Source organism: Pseudophryne corroboree, chromosome 1 (genome assembly GCF_028390025.1).
Source record: "Pseudophryne corroboree isolate aPseCor3 chromosome 1, aPseCor3.hap2, whole genome shotgun sequence".
Lineage (NCBI taxonomy): Eukaryota > Metazoa > Chordata > Amphibia > Anura > Myobatrachidae > Pseudophryne > Pseudophryne corroboree.
Window position 1 is genome coordinate 1,167,429,926 of NC_086444.1, and position 25,507 is coordinate 1,167,455,432.

A 25,507-nucleotide genomic window follows, 5' to 3' on the forward strand; every position below is an offset into this window, starting at 1 on the left:
TGTGGCCAAAAAGTTACATTTTGGTCTCATCACTCCAAATGACTTTGTTCCAGAAGTTTTGAGGCTTGTCTCTGTGCTGTTTGGAGTATTATAAGCGAGATGCTTTGAGGCATTTGCGTAGTAATGGCTTTCTTCTGGCGACTCGACCATGCAGCCCATTTTTCTTCAAATGCCTCCTTATTTTGCATCTTGAAACAACCACACCACTTTTTTTCAGAGAGTCCTGTATTTCAGCTGAAGTTATTTGTGGATTTTTCTTTGCATCCCGAACAATTTTCCTGGCAGTTGTGGCTGAAATTTTTGTTGGTCTACCTGACTGTGATTTGGTTTACACAGAATCCCTCATTTTCCATTTCTTAATTAGAGTTTGAACACTGCTGATTGGCATTCTCAATTGCTTGGATATCTTTTTATATCCCTTTCCTGTTTTATACAGTTCAATTACCTTTTTCCACAGATCCTTTGACAATTCTTTTGCTTTCCCCATGACTCAGAATCCAGACACGTCAGTGCAGCACTGGATGAAAGATGCAAGGGTCTTTCAGGAGTCTAGAAACTCACTGACCTTTTATACACACACACTGATTACAAGCAAACAGACCACAGGTGAGGATGGTTATCTTTAGTAGCCATTCAAACCCATTTGTGTCAACTTGTGTGCATGTTATCATGCCAAAATCTCCAGGGTATGTAAACTTTTTATCAGGGTCATTTGGGTAGTTTCTGTTGTCATTATGATTTAAAAAGAGTAAACACAGTTGTTTGACGATAAATGGCTTCACCCAACCACTAACCATGAGTGAAATAAAAGTTTGTGAGTTATCATTCATATTCTCTAACAAATGGCCAGAAAATCACAAATTCTGCTAGGGTATCTAAACTTATGAGCACAACTGTATATATATATATATATATATATATATATAAAATTACACCCCTGATGAAATCGTAGGGCACAGTGCGTTTGCTTTGTGTTTTATATATGAGCTAGTGCATGCCTGAAATAATAAATAAACACTGTAACAACACTTCTCTTGGGCAATAATTCAGCATGTATCAATAGGATCACCAGCATCTGTTTATTTGGCCCAGTGTAACAGAAAGTGAGAGCTGGGTGTTAGTCACCCTCTCTGGGTTTGTTGTTGGGGAGACTCACTTCCCACTGACTCCCACAATCATGGAATCCCTGAGTTTTACTTGTCATATCAATATGATTCATGGTGAATAGGTGTCAGGGCTCCCCGGGGAGACCTAACTGTGAAGCAGCTGATGTGTAGTTACCTCTTTATTATAATGTTTTTTTTTGTTTTTTTTTTTGGGGGGGGGGGGGGGGGGTTAATAATAATATTTAATTATATGTTTAAATTTATTTTTTTAATGCTATAATTATTGTTCCATGATTATGAACAGCTGCCAAATACCAGTTCAAAGTGATCATTGTTATATAACATGCAAGTGATGTTTACATATGAACATATCTGTACTATTATCCAGTATATAACAAATATATATATATATATATATATATATATATATATATGTAATCTGGAATGATTCCCCATATCTGTCATGCACCACTGCTGCAAGGCAAGGTATAGGGCAGGCCTGGCCAACCTGTGGCTCTCCAGCTGTTGTAAAACTACAAGTCCCATCATGCTTTGCCACAGTTTTGCTATTAGGGAATGCTAAAACTGTGGCAAGGCATGCTGGGATGTGTAGTTTCACAACATCTGGAGAGCCACAGGTTGGCCAGGCCTGGTATAGGGCAACATACAGATGACAATGTCCTCCGTGGCCGAGTTGCCACGGCTGGGTAAGAAGATGTAAGCAGGCCAAAGCCGATACTGAGAGAGGGTGAGAGGGGAGACAAGGCGGAAGACAGGTCTACAATACTATTTCTACATATTTGGACAAATGCACAACTGCTTTGATTCTGTTGTCTATGGGTCTATGGGGGTTCATTCCGAGTTGATCGCTCGATAGCAGTTTTTAGCAGCCGTGCAAACGCTATGCCGCCGCCCACTGGGAGTGTATTTTAGCTTAGCATAAGTGCGAACGGTTGTATCGCAGAGCGCCTGCAAAAATTTTTTGTGTAGTTTCAGAGTAGCGCAAAACCTACTCAGCACTTGCGATCACTTCAGACTATTCAGTTCCGGATTTGAGGTCATACACCCGCCCAGCGTTCACCCAGCCACGCCTGCGTTTTCTAGTTTTTTTATTAACCATTTTATTTCAGTCATCTATGTAACATATAACAGCGTAACCCGGGTAATGGCTCAGGGTTCGATCTACTCCTACAATGTCAATGTTCCTCTTGAGTTCGTGCACTTGGCCTGGTTATGATCTCATCATTAGCAGCATGTATGCAGATGTGAGGTGGGCATAGTTCCAGAACTTAAAGTTCAGATATGGGCTTCACAGCGCACGTGTTGGCCACCTCTCCTGCCCATGTCTGTGCTGGTGATGGACCGTTACGTGGTCCTTACGGTTTCAGCTGAGTTCCAGATGCTTCTCTATTACCCAGAACAAAGAGTGGTGGGATTAGTGCGCTGAACTGGCGAGATAACAAGGTGCTAACCCGAAATCCGATATACTATATGTCTGTCAGCATATACACCTAGCCTCGGATTAGATTCAGGTTTCTAATTAATCTTTTTGGCCTTTTGTTAATTTCGGTCGACTGAGTATAAATCAGAAATTCCCTTTAATCCACAATTGTTGTTTCCATGAACTGAGTAACAAATAGTATCATTCAGGCAAAAGCATTGACAGTTCCATGCAACCCCCCCCCAAAAAAAGTTAACATTAAAGAGAGATTATAAATCGTTAGCAAATCTAAATGTAAACATTAATTTTATATATAACTCATATTATTCATTCATTTATTTATGACATTTTATTTAGAAGGCGCCACAAGTGGTCCGAGAGCCGGTCATAGCACGGTGCTTGAGTTTGGGGGACACGGCCTTGTTACTGCTTCATTTTGAGATGCAAACTAAGTTGGGGGTTTGGTACGCTGCCCACATTATTTACGCAGTGATTGGATAGTTCAAATTCTAAAAATATGCAGAATCCAAACGAAGGAACTATCAAAATATGTAACAAAATGTGAGCCCATGTCACATTGTGTAAGTCATGTTAGAAACTAGCTAGGAACACATTACTGCAGTGTAAGCGTTGTATCAGCGACTTGTATTTGTGTAGAAAACCAGGGAACCCGATTTATAGAGGTTTCGTTCAATTTTGCTGGTTTTGCTCAGAAAACCAGCTTTTCGTTATTGCTATTTGATTGCAAGCTCTTTAAAGCATATTTCCATCAATGTAATCTCCAAGTGTGTGGGATTGTGTGTGGGACACAGAGTTCAAGAGGTAATAAGTTTTTATTATCTTTAAGCAATACTTGTTGGAAGATGATCAGTAAATTTATTATAATGGAATATGGGCTTAAATTAAATTAGACTCTACTCCCAAAGTCCAACACAGTCACTTAGCTGCTAGGTCCTGGTAGTAATATATGTTTGAGGGGATGATTTATCGAAGCTTGGAGAGATATAAGGGTTTAGTAGTCTTGGAAAGAGATAAAGTTGCTGGAGATAAAGTACCAGCCAATCAGCTCCTAACTTTCAGTTTTCAAACACAGCAAATAGGAGCTGATTGGTTGGTACTTTATTCTATCCACTTTATCTCTCTTCAAGACTTAGTACATAGACTTCAAAGTACCAACCAATCAGCTCCATGCATGGTACTTTATCTTTCTCCAAACTGTGAAAAATCTCCACCTTAGGGGGAAATGTATCAAACCTTGGAGAGAGATAAAGTGGAGAGAGATAACGTACCAACCAATCAGCTTCTGTCATTTTCCAGGGTGTGCTTGAAGACTGACAGGAGCTGATTGATCGATACTTTATCTCTCTCCACTGTAGCTCTCTCCGAGCTGTGATTAATCTCCCCATAAGAATAGATTAAGCAGCTTGTAGCATGCCGCGTACACACTTAGGTTGAATGCTACTGGTGTAACAGGTATTAGCATAAAACCACAAGCTCCAGATAAATATTACCCCATGGTGTTGTTCCTGATATCAGGCACCATTCAATAAGTGCCGCACTGGCTCATGAGGGACCATCAGGGAACGTGGCGAAAGGTTCTCACTTCTTACTGAAGAATAATATATGATCACATGCTCTTTGTACTGTGGGCAACATGTGTTTTGTAGTTCTACAGCATCTGTACACCCATGGGTCGCCAGAACTTCTGGTATATACAGCATAGCATATCACATAGGAATTTTTTGTTATTAAATTATTATTTTTTAAAAAGGGACAAAAAATAATTTTTCCCATGTTCCCTTTGATTTTGGCACTGTTTTCTGGTGGGTTTGCTTGTATATAGAGCCGAAAACATTGGATACACCTAACAGTCAATCGAAGGGGGCCATTTATCAAAAAGTGATAAAACTGGTTGTGAGTGATAAAACCTGTTGTGTATGATAAATGGTGATCCAGAAAATCAGCTCCCAACTGTCATTTTTAAAACATATGACAGTTCAGAGCTGATTGGCTGGATCACCGTTTATAATACGCAATGGGATTTAAATCTCATTGCATATGATAAAACTCATTGAAAAATCAGCCCTTTAATGTAGTGGTGAAGTTGCGCACAATTCTGCACTCTGTCCTTCGCTGGAATATCACAGTCACAGGTTCCTAATCTTAAAATTGAATAAAGTTACCCCAATATTGGAACGTTTTTAACTGCCCAGTATTAACGTAGACATTCTCCTCCTTTGGCAGAATTGACTTCACTAAGTCTACAGTCTGTATGTCAGGCGTAATATCGGGGGATGTTGCGATTTCTCTGGGAACTATTCTAAGGACATCCATGTAACTGTACTGTGACCCCCTCTGCATTTCCAGTTTGTTCACATGGTATTACATTATACTGTTTTTCTTTTTGTTTTGTTTTTGGGGACTGTTTATTACTTGAGCTGTATTTCTTCACTGCTGTATTATGTATTACATGTGTACAGTATGTGTCTTATGAATTTACTACTGTATTATGTATGTTGTCTAGATTTACTACTGTATCATGTGTGTAATTATTTTTTGTTCAATACTGTGTTGTTTGTGCCTTTTATGTACAGTACTGTATTATGTATGTATGTATGTATGTATGTATGTATGTATGTATGTGATATACATTTTACTACTGTATCGTGTGTACGTCTTATACCCTTATTACAGCTTTATGTGTGTACGTCTTATACCCTTATTACTGCATTATGTGTGTACGTCTTATACCCTTATTACTGCATTATGTGTGTACCCTTATGTGTGTACGTCTTATACCCTTATTACTGCATTATGTGTGTACGTCTTATACCCTTATTACTGCATTATGTGTGTACGTCTTATACCCTTATTACTGCATTATGTGTGTACGTCTTATACCCTTATTACTGCATTATGTGTGTACGTCTTATACCCTTATTACTGCATTATGTGTGTACGTCTTATACCCTTATTACTGCATTATGTGTGTACGTCTTATACCCTTATGATGGTATCATGTGTGTACGTCTTATACCCTTATTACTGCATTATGTGTGTACGTCTTATACCCTTATTACTGCATTATGTGTGTACGTCTTATACCCTTATGACGGTATCATGTGTGTACGTCTTATACCCTTATTACTGCATTATGTGTGTACGTCTTATATCCTTATTACTGCATTATGTGTGTACGTCTTATACCCTTATTACTGCATTATGTGTGTACGTCTTACACCCTTATTACTGCATGTGTGCACATCTTATGCCCTTATTACTGCATTATGTGTGTACGTCTTACACCCTTATTACTGCATTATGTGTGTACGTCTTATACCCTTATTACTGCATTATGTGTGCACGTCTTACGCCCTTATTACTGCATTATGTGTGTACGTCTTACACCCTTATTACTGCATTATGTGTGTACGTCTTATATCCTTATTACTGCATTATGTGTGTACGTCTTATACCCTTATTACTGCATTATGTGTGTACGTCTTACACCCTTATTACTGCATTATGTGTGCACGTCTTATGCCCTTATTACTGCATTATGTGTGTACGTCTTACACCCTTATTACTGCATTATGTGTGTACGTCTTATGCCCTTATTACTGCATTATGTGTGTACATCTTATAACCTTATTACTGCATTATGTGTGTACGTCTTACACTCTTATTACTGCATTATGTGTGTACGTCTTATATCCTTATTACTGCATTATGTGTGTACGTCTTATACCCTTATTACTGCATTATGTGTGTACGTCTTACACCCTTATTACTGCATTATGTGTGCACGTCTTATGCCCTTATTACTGCATTATGTGTGTACGTCTTACACCCTTATTACTGCATTATGTGTGTACGTCTTATGCCCTTATTACTGCATTATGTGTGTACATCTTATAACCTTATTACTGCATTATGTGTGTACGTCTTATACCCTTATCACTGCATTATGTGTGTACGTCTTATACCCTTATTACTGCATTATGTGTGTACGTCTTATACCCTTATCACTGCATTATGTGTGCACGTCTTATGCCCTTATTACTGCATGATGTGTGTACGTCTTATACCCTTATTACTGCATTATGTGTGTACGTCTTATACCCTTATTACTGCATTATGTGTGTACGCCTTATACCCTTATTATTGCATGATGTGTGTATGTCTTATACCCTTATTACTGCATTATGTGTGTACGTCTTATACCCTTATTACTGCATTATGTGTGTACGTCTTATGCCCTTATTACTGCATTATGTGTGTACATCTTATAACCTTATTACTGCATTATGTGTGTACGTCTTATACCTTTATTATTGCATGATGTGTGTACGTCTTATACCCTTATTACTGCATTATGTATGTACGTCTTATACCCTTATTACTGCATTATGTGTGTACGTCTTATACCCTTATTACTGCATTATGTATGTACGTCTTATACCCTTATTACTGCATTATGTGTGCACGTCTTATGCCCTTATTACTGCATTATGTGTGTACGTCTTACACCCTTATTACTGCATTATGTGTGTACGTCTTATGCCCTTATTACTGCATTATGTGTGTACATCTTGTAACCTTATTACTGCATGATGTGTGTACGTCTTATACCCTTATTATTGCATGATGTGTGTACGTCTTATACCCTTATCACTGCATTATGTGTGCACGTCTTATGCCCTTATTACTGCATTATGTGTGTACGTCTTATACCCTTATCACTGCATTATGTGTGCACGTCTTATGCCCTTATTACTGCATGATGTGTGTACGTCTTATACCCTTATTACTGCATTATGTGTGTACGTCTTATACCCTTATTATTGCATGATGTGTGTATGTCTTATACCCTTATTACTGCATTATGTGTGTACGTCTTATGCCCTTATTACTGCATTATGTGTGTACATCTTATAACCTTATTACTGCATTATGTGTGTACGTCTTATACCTTTATTATTGCATGATGTGTGTACGTCTTATACCCTTATTACTGCATTATGTATGTACGTCTTATACCCTTATTACTGCATTATGTGTGCACGTCTTATTCCCTTATTACTGCATTATGTATGTACGTCTTATACCCTTATTACTGCATTATGTGTGTACGTCTTATACCCTTATTACTGCATTATGTATGTACGTCTTATACCCTTATTACTGCATTATGTGTGCACGTCTTATTCCCTTATTACTGCATTATGTGTGTACGCCTTATACCTTTATTACTGCATTATGTGTGTACGTCTTATACCCTTATTACTGCATTATGTGTGTACTGTATATCTTTTACATTTGATACATTATCATATGTATATGACTTATACGTTTACTACTGTACTCTCTGTGCCCTTTAATTTTCCGCAGGCTAAATTCAATGTCACTTCTGAATTTTCATCTTGTATGAAGGCTCCGCACAACCATTTTTTGGACAGCTTATAATATCCAATGGACAGTGGTAAAGATTTTAACAAGGAGATATATTTGGTGAATATTTCTAGATAGAACAGGTGGGGCCTGGTTTAGAATTATAAGTAAATCCAGATAGAGGGAAACATATTGTGGTGATATTATATTCTGCTGAAGGGGAGGAAATATAAAATGTGCGGAGAGACATCGCCTCTAAACTGCAGCGTAAACATAAAGTTCCCCAGTACTATTTCTATGCTATATGCTGCATTTTCCATGAATTGGCCCAATATTGCATCAGGACATGAGTTGTCCGGCTGCAAATTTGCACCATTTTCTGGTATTTAATCCTAACTCTATATAAGTGGCATATTGTACAATACAAGGGTGAACGTTGTTAAATTTATATAAAACTAAGCACTCACTCTTTATAACACGTAACCTGCCATATGTATTGTTTGCACAAAAATATATTGAAATGTTTTACTTCCATTATATAATAATAATAATAATAATAATAATAATACACTATATAATATCAGTAGTCAGTGACCAGAGAAGGCCGACCAAGAATATTCAAGCTATTTGGCTATAATCACATATTTACAGTATACACGTGAAGCCCTTTTTGTGTTTAGACTTTGAAGGCACCATGTTTTCTAGTATTTAATACATGCGCCTCAGTGGTTTTGCTGTGAATTAAAATATCAATCTATTATACATACCCAGAACCACAACAATATTTCCATAAATCCTGCAATTCCCAGATGCCTTTCCGGCAGCCATTGATTTATGAATACACTGCTGACTCAACACTATTACTGAAAACCGTGTTTGCTGCAATGACTTCTGCTGTAACAATGGCCCTCATTCCGAGTCGTTCGCTCTGTAATTTTCTTCGCATCGCAGCGTTTTTCTGCTTAGTACGCATGCGCAATATTTGCACTGCGACTGCGCCAAGTAAATTTGCTTTGAAGATAGTATTTTTACTCACGGCTTTTTCTTCGCTCAGGCGATCGTAGTGTGATTGACAGGAAATGGGTGTTACTGGGCGGAAACACGGCGTTTTATGGGCGTGTGGATAAAAACGCTACCGTTTCCGGAAAAAACGCGGGAGTGGCTGGAGAAACGGAGGAGTGTCTGGGCGAACGCTGGGTGTGTTTGTGACGTCAAACCAGGAACGACAAGCACTGAACTGATCGCAGATGCCGAGTAAGTCTGAAGCTACTCTGAAACTGCTAAGTAGTTTGTAATCGCAATATTGCGAATACATCGTTCGCAATTTTAAGAAGCTAAGATTCACTCCCAGTAGGCGGCGGCTTAGCGTGTGTAACTCTGCTAAAATCGCCTTGCGAGCGAACAACTCGGAATGAGGGCCAATGTTCTACAGGTGAAAAGTCTATTATTAAATACAGGTTGGGTCTCCCATATCCAAAAATCTGATATCCAAAATATTTCGAAATCCACATTTTTTGAGCGCAACTGAGATAGTAGTAACACCTTTGACTTCTGAAAGATCAATATACACAAACTTTGTTTCATGCACAAAATGATTACAAATATTATATAAAATTACCTCCACGCTATGTGTTTACGGTGTGTATGAAACATAAATGTATTTCGTGTTTAGACGTGGGTCCCATCCCCAAGATCTCTCATTATGGTATGCAAATATTCCAATATACAGAAAAAATTCTAAATGTTTCTGGTCCCCCAGCCTTTCGGATAATGAAGACCCAACCTGTACTAAAAACATTGTGTAATGTCATAGTGCATAATAAATTGTCCAAAACCCCCAAATTCCTAGATTATTGTTTTTTTTTTGTTGCTTTCTTTATATGTAATAACAACTGCTTCCTATTAAATATACCTTGACTGGGTGGTCTTCAGTTTGCCGGCTGTCGGGATCCCGGCGCACAGTATACCGGCGTCGGAATCCCGACACCCGGCATACCGACACCTTTTCTCCCTCTTGGGGGTCCACGAACCCCCTGGAGGGAGAATAGATAGCGTGGCGCTCGTAGCGTGCCTCCGTGCCCGCAAGGGGCTCATTTGCACTCGCCCAGCTGTCGGTATGCCGGCGGTCGGGATTCCAGCGCCGGTATGCTGGTCGCCGGGAGCCCGGCCGCCGGCATACCCTCATACACCCACCTTGACTCACTAATGATTCTTACTCAGTGGGGGATATTCAATTGTTTGAAAAGTCAGTTGGGCGTCTGTTTTTTCCTATCTAATAGACCCCCCCCCCCCCAACTACCTTTCTGATCAAAACTCACCAAATTTCCAGCAGTATATACTTCTGCACCTGTGTATTATGCTCACATGTATATACTGCTGCAGATGTGTATAATGCACATATGTACATGCTGCTGCACCTGTGTATAATGCTGATATGTATACACTGCTGCACCTGTGTATAATGCCCACATGTATATACTGCTGCACCTGTGTATAATGCCCACATGTATATACTGCTGCACCTGTGTATAATGCCCACATGTATATACTGCTGCAGATGTGTATAATGCCCACATGTATATACTGCTGCACCTGTGTATAATGCCCACATGTATAAACTGCTGCACCTGTGTATAATGCCCACATGTATATGCTGCTGCACCTGTGTATAATGCCCACATGTATATGCTGCTGCACCTGTGTATAATGCCCACATGTATATGCTGCTGCATCTGTGTATAATGCCCACATGTATATACTGCTGCACCTGTGTATAATGTCCACCTGTGTATACTGCTGCACCTGTGTATAATGCCCACATGTATTTACTGCTGCACCTATATATAATGCCCACATGTATATACTACTGCACCTGTGTATTATGCCCACATGTATATACTGCTGCACCTGTGTATAATGCCCACATGTATATACTGCTGCACCTGTGTATTATGCCCACATGTATATACTGCTGCACCTGTGTATAATGCCAACATGTATATAATGCTGCAATGCCCACATATATATACTGCTGCACCTGTGTATAATGCCCCCATGTGTTTACTGCTGCACCTGTGTATGATGCCCCCATGTATTTACTGCTGCACCCATGTATAATGCCCACATGCATATACTGCTGCACCTGTGTATAATGCCCACATGTACATGTATATACTGCCGCACCTGTGTATAATGTCTACATGTATATACTGCTGCCCCTGTATATAATGCCCCGCATTTATATACTGCTGCCCCTGTGTATAATGCTCACATGTATATACTGCTGCACCTGTGTATAATGCCCACATGTATATACCGCTGCCCCTGTGTATAATGCCCACATGTATATACTACTGCACCTGTGTATAATGCCCACATGTATATACTGCTGCACCTGTGTATAATGCCCACATGTATATACCGCTGCCCCTGTGTATAATGCCCACATGTATATACTACTGCACCTGTGTATAATGCCCACATGTATATACTGCTGCACCTGTGTATAATGCCCACATGTATATACCGCTGCCCCTGTGTATAATGCCCACATGTATATACTACTGCACCTGTGTATAATGCCCACATGTATATACTGCCGCACCTGTGTATAATGTCTACATGTATATACTGCTGCCCCTGTATATAATGCCCCGCATTTATATACTGCTGCCCCTGTGTATAATGCTCACATGTATATACTGCTGCACCTGTGTATAATGCCCACATGTATATACCGCTGCACCTGTGTATAATGCCCACATGTATATACTACTGCACCTGTGTATAATGCCCACATGTATATACTGCCGCACCTGTGTATAATGTCTACATGTATATACTGCTGCCCCTGTATATAATGCCCCGCATTTATATACTGCTGCCCCTGTGTATAATGCTCACATGTATATACTGCTGCACCTGTGTATAATGCCCACATGTATATACCGCTGCACCTGTGTATAATGCCCACATGTATATACTACTGCACCTGTGTATAATGCCCACATGTATATACTGCTGCACCTGTGTATAATGCCCACATGTATATACTGCTGCACCTGTGTATAATGCCCACATGTATATACCGCTGCCCCTGTGTATAATGCCCACATGTATATACTACTGCACCTGTGTATAATGCCCACATGTATATACTACTGCACCTGTGTATAATGCCCACATGTATATACTGCTGCACCTGTTGGTGTCTACACAATGTGAGATTTTTTCTTACAATTTTGACTATAAAGTCAAAATCACAAGAAAAGTTAGTGCAGATCGTAAGGTGAAAGTCACCTTGCGATCCCGATGCGCTGCCATTGCGCGGTCCCGCGCGATCGGCATCGCAAGCCTAGATAGACTGTGCAGGCAAGTAAATTTTGACTATCTAGTATAAAAGTATAGTCAAAATTGACACTTAGCCAAAATCGCACATAGCCAGTATTGCAAGAACAGTCATTATGTGCTTGCGATGCCGACCTAGCCCTTGTCGCATAGTGAGAATCAGGGTTAGCCCGAATCTCACCGTGTGTATGCAACCTTGTGTATAATGCCCCATGCACTTTTGGTCTCATATAGCGTGTGTAAATCTGGCTGTGGTACTAGCCAGTGCCTCCCCAGCCATTTACCTCACCTCGTCCCTGAGTACAGAGTGAGGACAACGTCACAGCATCTATTGACTGAGTTTTGTTTCTGTTTTATAATGACAGCTGCCCAATTCTGTGCCTGCAGGCCCAGTGTGGGGTGATCAGCTCACCTTCACAGACAGCTACTGTGTGTATTTCCTATAAGCTGAGTAAAGGTGGGTACACACTAATAGATATATCTGCAGATCATCTATATCTATATATCTATGGACGGATCGGGCAGTGTGCTGTGCATACACACGCCCCCCCAGTTCAGCTGTCAATCACCGCCGGCCGCCGCAGCATGTGTACGGGCGGTCGGCCGTACACACACAGCGACGCGCCAATATATCGGTAGATACATTGGCCGTCGGCTGTGCTGCGCGGCCGACGCGATACGTCTGTGAACGACGGAGTTCACAGACGTATCGGCCGTACACACTGGCCGACGGACCCGCGATATATCGGCCGTTCAAGAGAACGGCCGATATATCGACCAGTGTGTACGGGCCTTAAGAAATGCTGTTTTATTTTAGCTTCATGCCAAATGTATCAAACAAATAAACAAACAAACAAAAAATAAATAAACATAGATACAATTTCAAGTGGAACACTGCGTTCATATCACTACTGCAGATATACTTCACAGGATTCTCTTGTCCAGATACAGCTGCTTTAAGAAACGTCTGTACAGGTGGATTCATGTTTCTGACTCTTCATCAGTAAAGATAAATAGATGTCAGTAAAATATTTCTGACAATTGCAAAGTAAACTTAGAAATAACTGTACAACACAATCTCATCTACGACAGATACTGATTAAACAGTTTGCAAAGATCTTTCTGTTTAACTGTAAAAAATAATGTTTGTATTTTAAAACAAATCGTTAGCGAAAGTAAATTAAGCTCTTTACATCCCTGACACACATAAATCATTTTGCTCACCCTGTCTCGCTATATTGTTACATTACTGTAGCATAAATATAAAGTTACTGTAAAGGAGGTCACTTTGCAGCAAAGCCACGAATGACTTATTAGTACAGTAACTCAGAGTAATATTGCTGGAAGTGCGCGTTACACCGATGCAGCGGCTTTGGGCGGCAGTGGAGAGTAATTGATTGTCTGCAACATTAGAGACTTTACTCATGCATAAAAGAATCTGTAGTTTTGTTTCAAGGACAATAAAAATTGCCGCCATTGTGAAAATTCCCTTACACTACGGTATAACTGTAGGAATATGCGAAAATTATTGAAGAATCTCTTGACATTAATCGTAAGTAACCAGTTACAGATGAAACATACTGTAAGCCCAACACGTCTTTCCTTAATTTATATAATTTTATGTATGTGTGTATATATATATATATATATATATACACATACAGGTTGAGTATCCCTTATCCAAAATTTAAAATCACACATTTTTGGTTCCCCTACTGAGATGACACATATATATGTATATTATATTATATTATACATCTATATAATATATCTATATATACACACATAATGTATAATATATGTCATTGTCTCAGTACGGGACCCAAAAATTTGGGATTTAGAATTTTGGATAAGGGATACTCAACCTGTATATATATAATATATATACTGTACATATAAATACAAATACATACATCTGTGACCTTGAAATATCATCCCACCCTATTATCCATGTTATAATACATAGTTTATAAAGTGACAGCAAGGCATTATTACACCGTAGTCCAACAGCACCACTACTTACATATTCTAAAGTGCTCTACATTCACCATAGAAAAGGCTTTCCCCTGCCTCAGCAGTTGTAAACGAATGGCCTACTAAGCCTGAAATACATGTTGCTCTCTCTCTCTCTCTCTCTCTCTCTCTCTCTCTATATATATATATACATACATACAATATATCCCTCTCTCTATACTCACACCTATTTGCCATACTTTGAAATAACTTAGAGTATTTCACACTTTCAGTATAAGCTGCAGTGGGTAATGCTAGTTATATGCACAGTAATAGCACTGGAGGGCCCTATCTCTTAGAGTATTTCACACTTTCAGTATAAGCTGCAGTGGGTAATGCTAGTTATATGCACAGTAATAGCACCGGAGGGCTCTATCTCTTAGAGTATTTCACACTTTCAGTATAAGCTGCAGTGGGTAATGCTAGTTATATGCACAGTAATAGCACTGGAGGGCCCTATCTCTCATGTACTCTGAATTATCAGCATGCTTGAAAACAGTGCGATCAAAATTAAACATTTTCCAGCATGTCCGTAAATCCGGTCATCCGAAGATCACTATCCGTCTTTGCATAGGTTCACCTGCTACAGCTAACAGGCCCACGCCTTATCCGATTGGATCAGTCCAGTTTGACCACACTGGAGACTGATCCTATCATTGGGCGGTTAGGTCCGGTGCCAGGGCTGCTTCAGTTCTGTCCAGTTTAAAACAGGCCGACCGCAGCGTCCTCACTGACAGGAAGTCTGGTCTGTACAGACAAATATCTCCCCCACCCCGCCAGCACAACTTTATCTTACAGTATATACCTGTCCTAATGAGCTCTTATATACAGTATATCCGATATAACTAAACTTGTATTGGAAGGTTAGACAATTAAAGATTTAGACATTGTAGCTTTAAAAAAATGAAAAACTATTCTCACAACCTAATTAGTTGAATTAGGTAAATGATGATAACAGTAATAAAAATAATAATCTTATTTCTAGAACACTTTTCTCCATTAGAGCTAAGAGCACTTTACAGACACAATAAACATAATACACGTACAGAGGTTTAGATGTGCATACAATACAGAAACTATGATAACAGGTTATTACCAGCCCTTAGCGTGATAATAGATGAGTAACGTAATGCCGACAGAAGATGTCCTAGATGTGTATCTCCTGCAGCTCACCTGCTTACCTGTGACACAGAAAGAGATGAGAAGGAAGCAGCAGCTGGAGCAGAACCAGCCAGGGCTCGGGTGCTTCATCTCTGCTGATCAGTCGGGTGCAGGATATGTGCAGCTGACTCAATGCAAACTGTATACAGTATCCACCTACAGGCTGCTGGCACGTGTCTGACAGAGCAGCCAATGGCAGAACCTGGCCTCTGTGGGTGCTGTATACATGTCACCTCTGCTTATCATCCCACAGCCCCGGCCAATCAGAAACTCCACAGCCAATCAGTGGTGGCCAATCAGGTAGATTCTTAATGATGGCCGCTGAGTCCCCCAAAGTGTGTAATGGAGGACCGCACATAGCCATGAGCTGAGCATAAGGAGGCCACTAGTGGAAAATGCCACACCTGACCTTATGTGACAGGTCACATTAAAAATGCAGGCACGTAAGAGACAGTTTATTCAGCTTCCCCAAGGGGAAAAAGCCCACCAGCAGCCCCCTTCAGCTGCAGCATATAATTTCCGCACGCGCCCAGGTTCCCCCATGCAAGTACGCCTGCACAGTGTGGGGTAATGATGGTGATGGATGCGGCCTTTAGGCTGTGCGTGTAAGGTGTATATGAAACAGAACTGAATATTGGGCCTAATTCTGAGTTGATCGCAGCAGCAATTTTGTTAGCAGTTGGGCAAAACCATGTGCACTGCAGGAGGGGCAGATGTAACATGTGCACAGAGTTAGATTTGGGTGGGGTGTGTTCAAACTGAAATCTAAATTGCAGTGTAAAAATAAAGCAGCCAGTATTTACCCTGCACAGAAACAAAATAACCCACCCAAATCTATCTCTCTCTGCACATGTTATATCTGCCTCCCCTGCAGTGCACATGGTTTTGCCCAATTGCTAACAAACTTTCTGCTGCGATCAACTCAGAATTACTCCATTGTGTTTAGACTTAAATCCCATCCCCAAGGTCAGTGGTGTATCTGTAATGGTCCAAGATACACACATGCCTCTGGGGCCACGGGGCCCCACACCACACACACTGCACCCATTTCTTCAATACTTACATCCCCGGAGTCCCGAGTTGGTGGCAAGAGCACTGCACAATCACCAGGAAAATGGCCGCAAAATTCCCAGAGATCTGAGCAGGTGCAGTAGACTTTGGCACAGCACCAGGATCTACTACTAGTGCTCGCTAGAGCGCTGCCAGCTAGAGAGGACGGGGCCCGGACTGAGACTTCACACGGGACCCCTCCTCTCTTAATATACCACTGCCCAAGATATCTCATTATGAGGCAGATGTACTAAGCCTTGGAGAGTGATAAAGTGGAGAGAGAGAAACTGCGATCAAATCAGCTCTTAACTGTCTTATTGCAAACAGTTTGTAACATGGTAGATATGAGCTGATTGGCTGGTACTTTAGGGGTCTATGTTCTAAGCATTGGAGAGATATAAAGTACCAGACAATCAGCTCCTGACATATTATAGCCTGTGTTTGAAAAATGACAGGAGCTGGTTTGTTGGTATTTTATCTCTCTCCAAGATTTGATCAGTCTCCCCCCTGTAGTATAAATCCAACGTATTTTTCCATCTCCTCCTGTAACTTTCTAATTCAGAAATAAGGAAAACCCACAGATACTTAATTGCCTTGTGCTGCTCCTTACCTTCAGGATAGAGGAGTGGGAGACCCGGGCTGATGTAAAGCACTGAGTTTTTATTTATCATACAGTAATAGGTTCCTTGGAATGTCTGGCCAAATGATGTAATGGTCAGGGTGTATGTAGATCCTGTCTTGTCTGCCAAGAAACCATTTCTTCCCTGATCAGCACTGTATATTGCCTTCCTCGTGTTACTGAGAAACACAATTGACTCTGGATTCTTGGCGTCTTTCCTTTGACGGAACCAGAACACTCCAAAGTCCATGAGATCTCCTCTATCAGGCTGGCATTCCAACCTCACCGGTCCTGAAAAGCCGGACGTCACCTCTGGGCCTTTGAGCTTCAGGTGGTGAGAACCTAAAATAGATGTATGACAAAGAGCTTACTGGTCAGGGATAAATGCCATCAACCCATGAAAATATATTTGAATGTATTTTCAGGTTATGCGTAAATAACTCTTTTTTATGTATCACATGCATAAAATTTTACATTTTACTCTCTCCAAGGTTTAGTACATAGACGCCTAAGTACCAACCAATCACCTCCTAACTGCCATGTTACAGGCTGTGTTTGAAAAATGACAGGAGCTGGTTGGTAGTTTACCTCTCTCCACCTTTTCACTCTCCAAGGCTTAGTACACAGAACCCTATGTATTTGCAAATATTCCAAATTCTGAAAAAATCAGAACGCCAAAACACTTTTGCACCCAAGTATTTCAATTAAGCGATACTCAACTTGTATACATACAGTATCAGACATTAGGCAATGCAGTATATAGATGTTTTGCGACAATTACGTTTTCAGATGTCTATGACAAATTATACCAAGGCCTCAAACGGATAACATTTTCTGTAATATTCTTATAAGGTTTCTACTATAAAAGTGTTTCCCAAAGAATGTGTACACACGTACAGTGGTTGTAACAAAATGGATTAGAAACAAATTTTAATGACCTTTGTTTCCTGTGATGACATCACTGTTTGAGACTACTATGTATCATTGTAAGCCATTGTTAAACTCACAAATATATTTACAATCTGATTATTATTATAGTCTATTACATATTAAAACTACTACATTTATTTCAGCCATATTTTTAATAGCAAACCACAGAATTTTATATTTTGAATGTAACAGTTTTATATATATATATATATATATATATATATGAGGTAGATTATTACAAAATACAAATAAAATAATCGTGGCCTCTTATGCTGATTCACATACATAGGGGACATTTTATTATAGAGAGTAAACCACTTTCTCCGGAGAAACATTTTATCGCCAGAGATAGTGGTTCTCCTTATCTATTAAAGACCTCTGGACAGTGATAGCATTCACTGGCTATCTCAGTATGGAAAATCTTATATAACAAGTTGACATGTACCAACGCTGTCCCTTTAATAAAAAAAAAAAAAAGCCTTTTTGTATGTAAATAAATCTATTTTCTCCAAAAATGTAAATATATCAAAATATTTTTTTTTATTTTGCATATTTTAACTTTGTTATTGTTGATCCAGCAAAGCCGGATTTCATGGACTGTACTCTTACAGCTACCAGCCAGTATATCAGGGTAAATATCACTCCGCTGCTCCTTCCCAATGCAGTGATACAAGGTTTCGCTGCAATAAGCAGTGAGAGAAAATCTTTGCTAATGCATATTTGTAAATAGACCTGATACTTTGGGTCCTGCTCTATAAAGTCAGAAAACACTGTTTTACATTGCAATGTCAGCTTCTCAATTAATTTCATGGCATAGTTACCCATTTGTCTAACTTATTTCTAAGGAAACACCTGGAACATTATGCTGTGGGTGTAACACATACCAGATATAATGTAAATACCCCAAACTGATTGTAGTGACAGCTGTAGGTATTCTCAAATTGTGCACATTTTTGCAAACTTCATCTGTATGTATGGCTCATTATCATAAACTGTAATTTGCTAAATCACTGGTCAGACTTTATTTGCAAATCCAAAAACACAACATTACAGGATGCACAGTGTATTTATTACACATTACATTAGACAATTACTGTGCACCACACAGGGGATGTTCTACAAAAAAAGAAATTGGCATATTTACAGTGAAGTTGTGGCACAATGGTGCTACAGTACAATGATTTATGTTACAGTACAACATTGTTACAGTACACTGCTGTTGCATTACAATGCTATTATGGTACAATGATGTTCAGGTTCAATGAGGTTATGTTATAATGATATTACAGTACAATGGTGCTAGGGTACAATTGCGTTACAGTACACTGCTGTTGCATTACAATGCTATTATGGTACAATGATGATCAGGTTCAATGAGGTTATGTTATAATGATATTACAGTACAATGGTGCTAGGGTACAATTGCGTTACAGTACAATGATGTTAGAGTACACTGGTGTTACGTTACAATTGTGTTACAGTACAATAATGTTACAGTTCCATGATGTTACATTACAATGATTTTAAAGTACAAAAATGATGTTACAGTACAATGGTGTTACAGTACAATGAATGACGCTATATTACAATGATGTTACAGTACAATGGTATCACAGTACAATAATGTTACAGTTCCATGATGTTACATTACAATGATTTCAAAGTACAACAATGATGTTACAGTACAACTGTGTTATAGTGCAATGATGTTACAGTATAATGATGATACATTACAATGATTTTAAAGTACAACAACAATGTTACAGAACAATGATGTTACAGTACAATGATGTAAAGCAGAAATAACATAAATCTAGCAAACTGTAAGACCCAGGTCTGAGATGCACAGTTATCATTTATGTAAACATTAGGGATATTTATTTAGTAAGTATGACTGAACTGAACATAAATGATCTGATGTCATGTACACATATGATGTAACAGTATGCAGACAATTTGCATGTAAACAGTGTTATAAAGTACAGTAATAAAGATTGGCAACAGAAAAAAAGCAAGACTGGAGTTACACAGTTAAATGTCGGAGAATATTATACACCGATGTATTGATGTTGCTTTCATACAAACAACATCATTCATTATCTTTTCAAGAGAGCAGAATTTAATCAATATACCAGCTTTGTCTATATACTGGGCCAAATTGACACAAAAAATTTCTTGTACTTTATAACGCTACTTTTATTTATTTTAAACAAAGAACGCAGCACCAAAATAAAAACATAGGTTAAATCACAACATTAAACACAGTCTATCTTCCAGAATGAGGTTATTAAATGATATGAACGGCCTTCAGTTTTGTGTGTTATGCGTTTAATAGAAGTATTGACCTTTGAACAGCATTATATGACTTACATATCTTACAAAACCAAATTAATGTATTTAAATACTTAATATTGCAGGTAATGGTTGAAAGATCAATACTGATCTGCAATACTGCATAGCAGTTACATCAGTTATATTGTACAATTATGGAAACCTACTGTGTCAGATAGGTAACAGTGTGTCAAAAATACTGTACAGTTAAATATATATTTTCCTGACATGACCAAAGTAAAACTGGATGGTGATCCAAAATGTAATCATCGGCCACAAGCGCCCTGAATAATACTATCAAGTAGGGAATCACTTGCATTACCAATACAAATAAATAAATGTTTAATTATAAAATGTAATTGAAATATTTGTCATTGAAAACTGAGCTCTAATGTAGTATGTAAACCTACTGTATATGCTCAAAATTTAACGTTCTATGGTGCAAAGTTTCTGTTTGAAGTTTCTTTGTCTTTTACTTCACTGTAGAACATTTTTTTAAATACATATAATAAAAATAATGATAATGGTAATAATGGGTAATAAAAATAAGCTAAATGGACGATAAAAACGTATTCACAAATTGGAAGTTAAAGAATAGGTTGATTTAGTAAGCCACGTACTGTATACTGTATTTCCTTGACCTTCTTCAATTCTTCCATCAAAATGAAAAATAAAAATCATTATAGACCTACAGTATGTATGTGAACCAGATGCAAATGGCCATCCCAACACGTGGCCAGGGTTGATGGTTTTCCATATTGTTACAGATGTTAAGGAAGGTCAATTAAATAGCAGCAATATGTTTCTGAGTCTTTAGCGGACAGTTTCAGGCAGAAGTTCTATTTTAAATGTCAATAGTATAATGTGGCAAAAAAAAATCCTGTTATTTATGAAACAATAATTTTTTCCCCCAAATCTTGCATGACCATCAGCACAGGTCAAAGTAACAATTGGTGGGTACAGGAGACAGAAGGAAGCAGCAAACAGGACACCAGGCACAATGCAATTATATTTTTTTACACCTATTCAAACATATTTGAGTCATTGACACTGCTTAGGTATGGGGACTACCATTTTCACAGCACTATATTACAGCAATTTACCAGATGGGCTTGATCTGTAATTCATGTTTTCGGTAATCAGGAAACCCCTTTCTACTTATGACTTATAATTTTACTCTGTTCTGTCTTCTACTGTACCATACATTCATTTCTTCGTCAATTCCTCATAATTTTTCTATAAATTGGATTAATAGGAGCACTAATAGTGTGTAGTGATTTGACATGCACTTAATGGGCCAGTTGTATTGCTGGCTGAACTCAGACTTTTTGCAATCAGTTACAAGGCATGGTTTTGCCTTGAAAGGGATTGCTCCTTTAAAAAAATATCTGAGTTTAGCCGGTATCCAGCACGGCCGCTGAACTCAGGCGGCATTACATCCCTCTAAATAGGTGATGATTGTGTATTCTAATGAAATATATAAAAGAATAGAAATAAATAAAAATAAAAAATAAGATAAAACATTCTAAAAAAATAAAAAATAGTCAATAGAAAATAATAAAAAAAAGTAAATAGAAATAAAAATAAAAATAGGAAAAAATAAGAATTTACTTACCGATAATTCTATTTCTCGGAGTCCGTAGTGGATGCTGGGGTTCCTGAAAGGACCATGGGGAATAGCGGCTCCGCAGGAGACAGGGCACAAAAAAGTAAAGCTTTTACCAGATCAGGTGGTGTGCACTGGCTCCTCCCCCTATGACCCTCCTCCAGACTCCAGTTAGGTACTGTGCCCGGACGAGCGTACACAATAAGGGAGGCAATTTGAATCCCGGGTAAGACTCATACCAGCCACACCAATCACACCGTACAACTTGTGATCTAAACCCAGTTAACAGTATGATAACAGAAAGAGCCTCTTAAAGATGGCTCCTTAACAATATAACCCGAATTTGTTAACAATAACTATGTACAGTATTGCAGATAATCCGCACTTGGGATGGGCGCCCAGCATCCACTACGGACTCCGAGAAATAGAATTATCGGTAAGTAAATTCTTATTTTCTCTATCGTCCTAAGTGGATGCTGGGGTTCCTGAAAGGACCATGGGGATTATACCAAAGCTCCCAAACGGGCGGGAGAGTGCGGATGACTCTGCAGCACCGAATGAGAGAATTCCAAGTCCTCTTTTGCCAGGGTATCAAATTTGTAGAATTTTACAAACGTGTTTTCCCCCGACCACGTAGCTGCTCGGCAGAATTGTAATGCCGAGACCCCTCGGGCAGCCGCCCAAGATGAGCCCACCTTCCTTGTGGAATGGGCCTTAACAGATTTAGGCTGTGGCAGGCCTGCCACAGAATGAGCAAGTTGAATTGTGTTACAAATCCAACGAGCAATCGTCTGCTTAGAAGCAGGGGCACCCAACTTGTTGGGTGCATATAGTATCAACAGCGAGTCAGATTTTCTGACTTCAGCCGTCCTTGAAATGTATATTTTTAAGGCTCTGACAACGTCCAACAACTTGGAGTCCTCCAAGTCGCCAGTGGCCGCAGGCACCACAATAGGTTGGTTCAGGTGAAACGCTGATACCACCTTAGGGAGAAAATGCGGACGAGTCCTCAGTTCTGCCCTATCCGAATGGAAGATTAGATAAGGGCTTTTATAAGATAAAGCCGCCAATTCAGATACTCTCCTGGCGGAAGCCAGGGCCAGTAACATAGTCACTTTCCATGTGAGATATTTAAAATCCACCTTTTTCAATGGTTCAAACCAATGGGATTTGAGGAAATCTAAAACTACATTTAGATCCCACGGTGCCACCGGAGGCACCACAGGAGGCTGTATATGCAGTACTCCTTTAACAAAAGTCTGTACCTCAGGAACTGAGGCCAATTCTTTTTGGAAGAATATTGACAGGGCCGAAATTTGAACCTTAATAGATCTCAATTTGAGACCCATAGACAATCCTGATTGTAGGAAATGTAGGAAACGACCCAGTTGAAATTCCTCCGTCGGAACACTCCGATCCTCGCACCACGCGACATATTTTCGCCAAATGCGGTGATAATGTTTCGCGGTGACTTCCTTCCTTGCCTTAATCAAGGTAGGAATGACTTCTTCTGGAATGCCTTTCCCTTTTAGGATCTGGCGTTCAACCGCCATGCCGTCAAACGCAGCCGCGGTAAGTCTTGAAAGAGACAGGGACCCTGTTGTAGCAGGTCCCTTCTCAGAAGTAGAGGGCACGGGTCGTCCGTGACCAACTCTTGAAGTTCCGGGTACCAAGTCCTTCTTGGCCAATCCGGAGCCACTAGTATTGTTCTTACTCCTCCTCACCGTATAATCTTCAATACCTTTGGTATGAGAGGCAGAGGAGGAAACACATATACTGATTTGTACACCCAAGGTGTTACCAGTGCGTCCACAGCTATTGCCTGTGGATCTCTTGACCTGGCGCAATACTTGTCCAGTTTCTTGTTGAGGCGAGACGCCATCATGTCTACCATTGGTCTTTCCCAACAGTTTATTAGCATGTGGAAGACTTCTGGATGAAGACCCCCCTCTCCCGGGTGAATATCGTGTCTGCTGAGGAAATCTGCTTCCCAGTTGTACACGCCCGGGAAGAACACTGCTGACAGTGCTATTACGTGATTCTCCGCCCAGCGAAGAATCTTGGCAGCTTCTGCCATTGCACTCCTGCTTCTTGTGCCGCCCTGTCTGTTTACATGGGCGACCGCCGTGATGTTGTCCGACTGAATCAACACCGGTTTTCCTTGCAGGAGTGGTTCCGCCTGGCTTAGAGCATTTTAGATTGCTCTTAGTACCAGAATGTTTATGTGAAGAGACTTTTCCAGGTTCGTCCATACCCCCTGGAAGTTTCTTCCTTGTGTGACTGCTCCCCAACCTCTCAGGCTGGCGTCCGTGGTCACCAGGATCAAATCCTGTATGCCGAATCTGCGGCCCTCCAATAGATGAGCCTTTTGCAACCACCACAGAAGATATACCCTTGTCCTTGGCGACAGGGTTATTCGCAGGTGCATCTGAGGATGCGACCCTGACCATTTGTCCAACAGATCCCTTTGGAAAATTCTTGCATGGAATCTGCCGAATGGAATTGCTTCGTAAAAAGCCACCATTTTTCCCAGGACTCTTGTGCAATGATGTACAGACACCTATCCTGGTTTTAGGAGGTTCCTGACAGGTCGGATAACTCCTTGGCTTTTTCCTCGGGAAGAAAAACCTTTTTCTGAACCGTGTCCAGAATCATCCCTAGGAACAGCAGACGTATCGTCGGAAAACAGCTGCGATTCTTGGAATATTTAGAATCCAGTCGTGCCGTCGAAGAACTACTTTAGATAGTGCTCTTCCGACCTCCAACTGTTCTCTGGAACTTGCCCTTTTTAGGTCGTGCAAGTAAGGGATAATTTAGATGCCTTTTTTCTTTGAAGAAACATCTTTTCGGCCATTACCTTGGTAAAAAGGCCCGGGGTGCCGTGGATAATTCAAACGGCATCGTCTGAAACTGATATTGACAGTTCTGTACCACGAACCAGAGGTACCCTTGATGAGAAGGACAAAATTTGGACATGGAGGTAATCCTTGATGTCCAGGGACACCATATAGTCCCCTTTTTTCCGGTTCGCTATCACTGCTCTGAGTGACTTTATCTCGATTTGAACCTTTTATGTAAGTGTTCAAAACATTTTAGATTTAGACTATGTGTCACCAAGCCGTCTGGCTTCAGTACCACAATATAGTGTGGAAAAATAATACCCTTTTCCTTGTCGTAGGAGGGGTACTTTGATTATCACCTGCTGGATATACAGCTTGTGAATTGTTTCCAATGCTGCCTCCCTGTCGGAGGGAGCCGTTGGTAAAGCAGACTTCAGGAACCTGCGAGGAGAAGATGTCTCGACTCTCCAATCTTTACCCCTGGGATAATACTCGTACGATCTAGGGGTCAACTTGCGAGTGATCCCACTGCGCCCTGAGACTCTTGAGACTACCCCCCCACCTTGAGTCCGCTTGCACGGCCCCAGCGTCATGCTGAGGACTTGGCAGACGCGGTGGAGGGCTTCTTTTCCTGGGAAGGGGCTGCCTGCTGCAGTCTACTTCCCTTACCTC

The 25,507-nt window shown here is 40.1% G+C and overlaps 1 protein-coding gene across 1 annotated transcript in view; it reads right to left on the reverse strand.

Moving 5' to 3' along the window:
- CD8B (CD8 subunit beta) overlaps positions 1–15,551 on the reverse strand; it is a 58,041-nt gene extending 42,490 nt beyond the window's left edge. Inside the window, exon 1 of the mRNA XM_063952055.1 lies at positions 15,480–15,551. Coding sequence (XP_063808125.1) covers positions 15,480–15,549 — 70 coding nt within the window. The 5' untranslated portion in view covers positions 15,550–15,551. The remainder of the gene's footprint in view (positions 1–15,479) is intronic.
- Between the last annotated feature and the right edge of the window lie 9,956 nt (positions 15,552–25,507).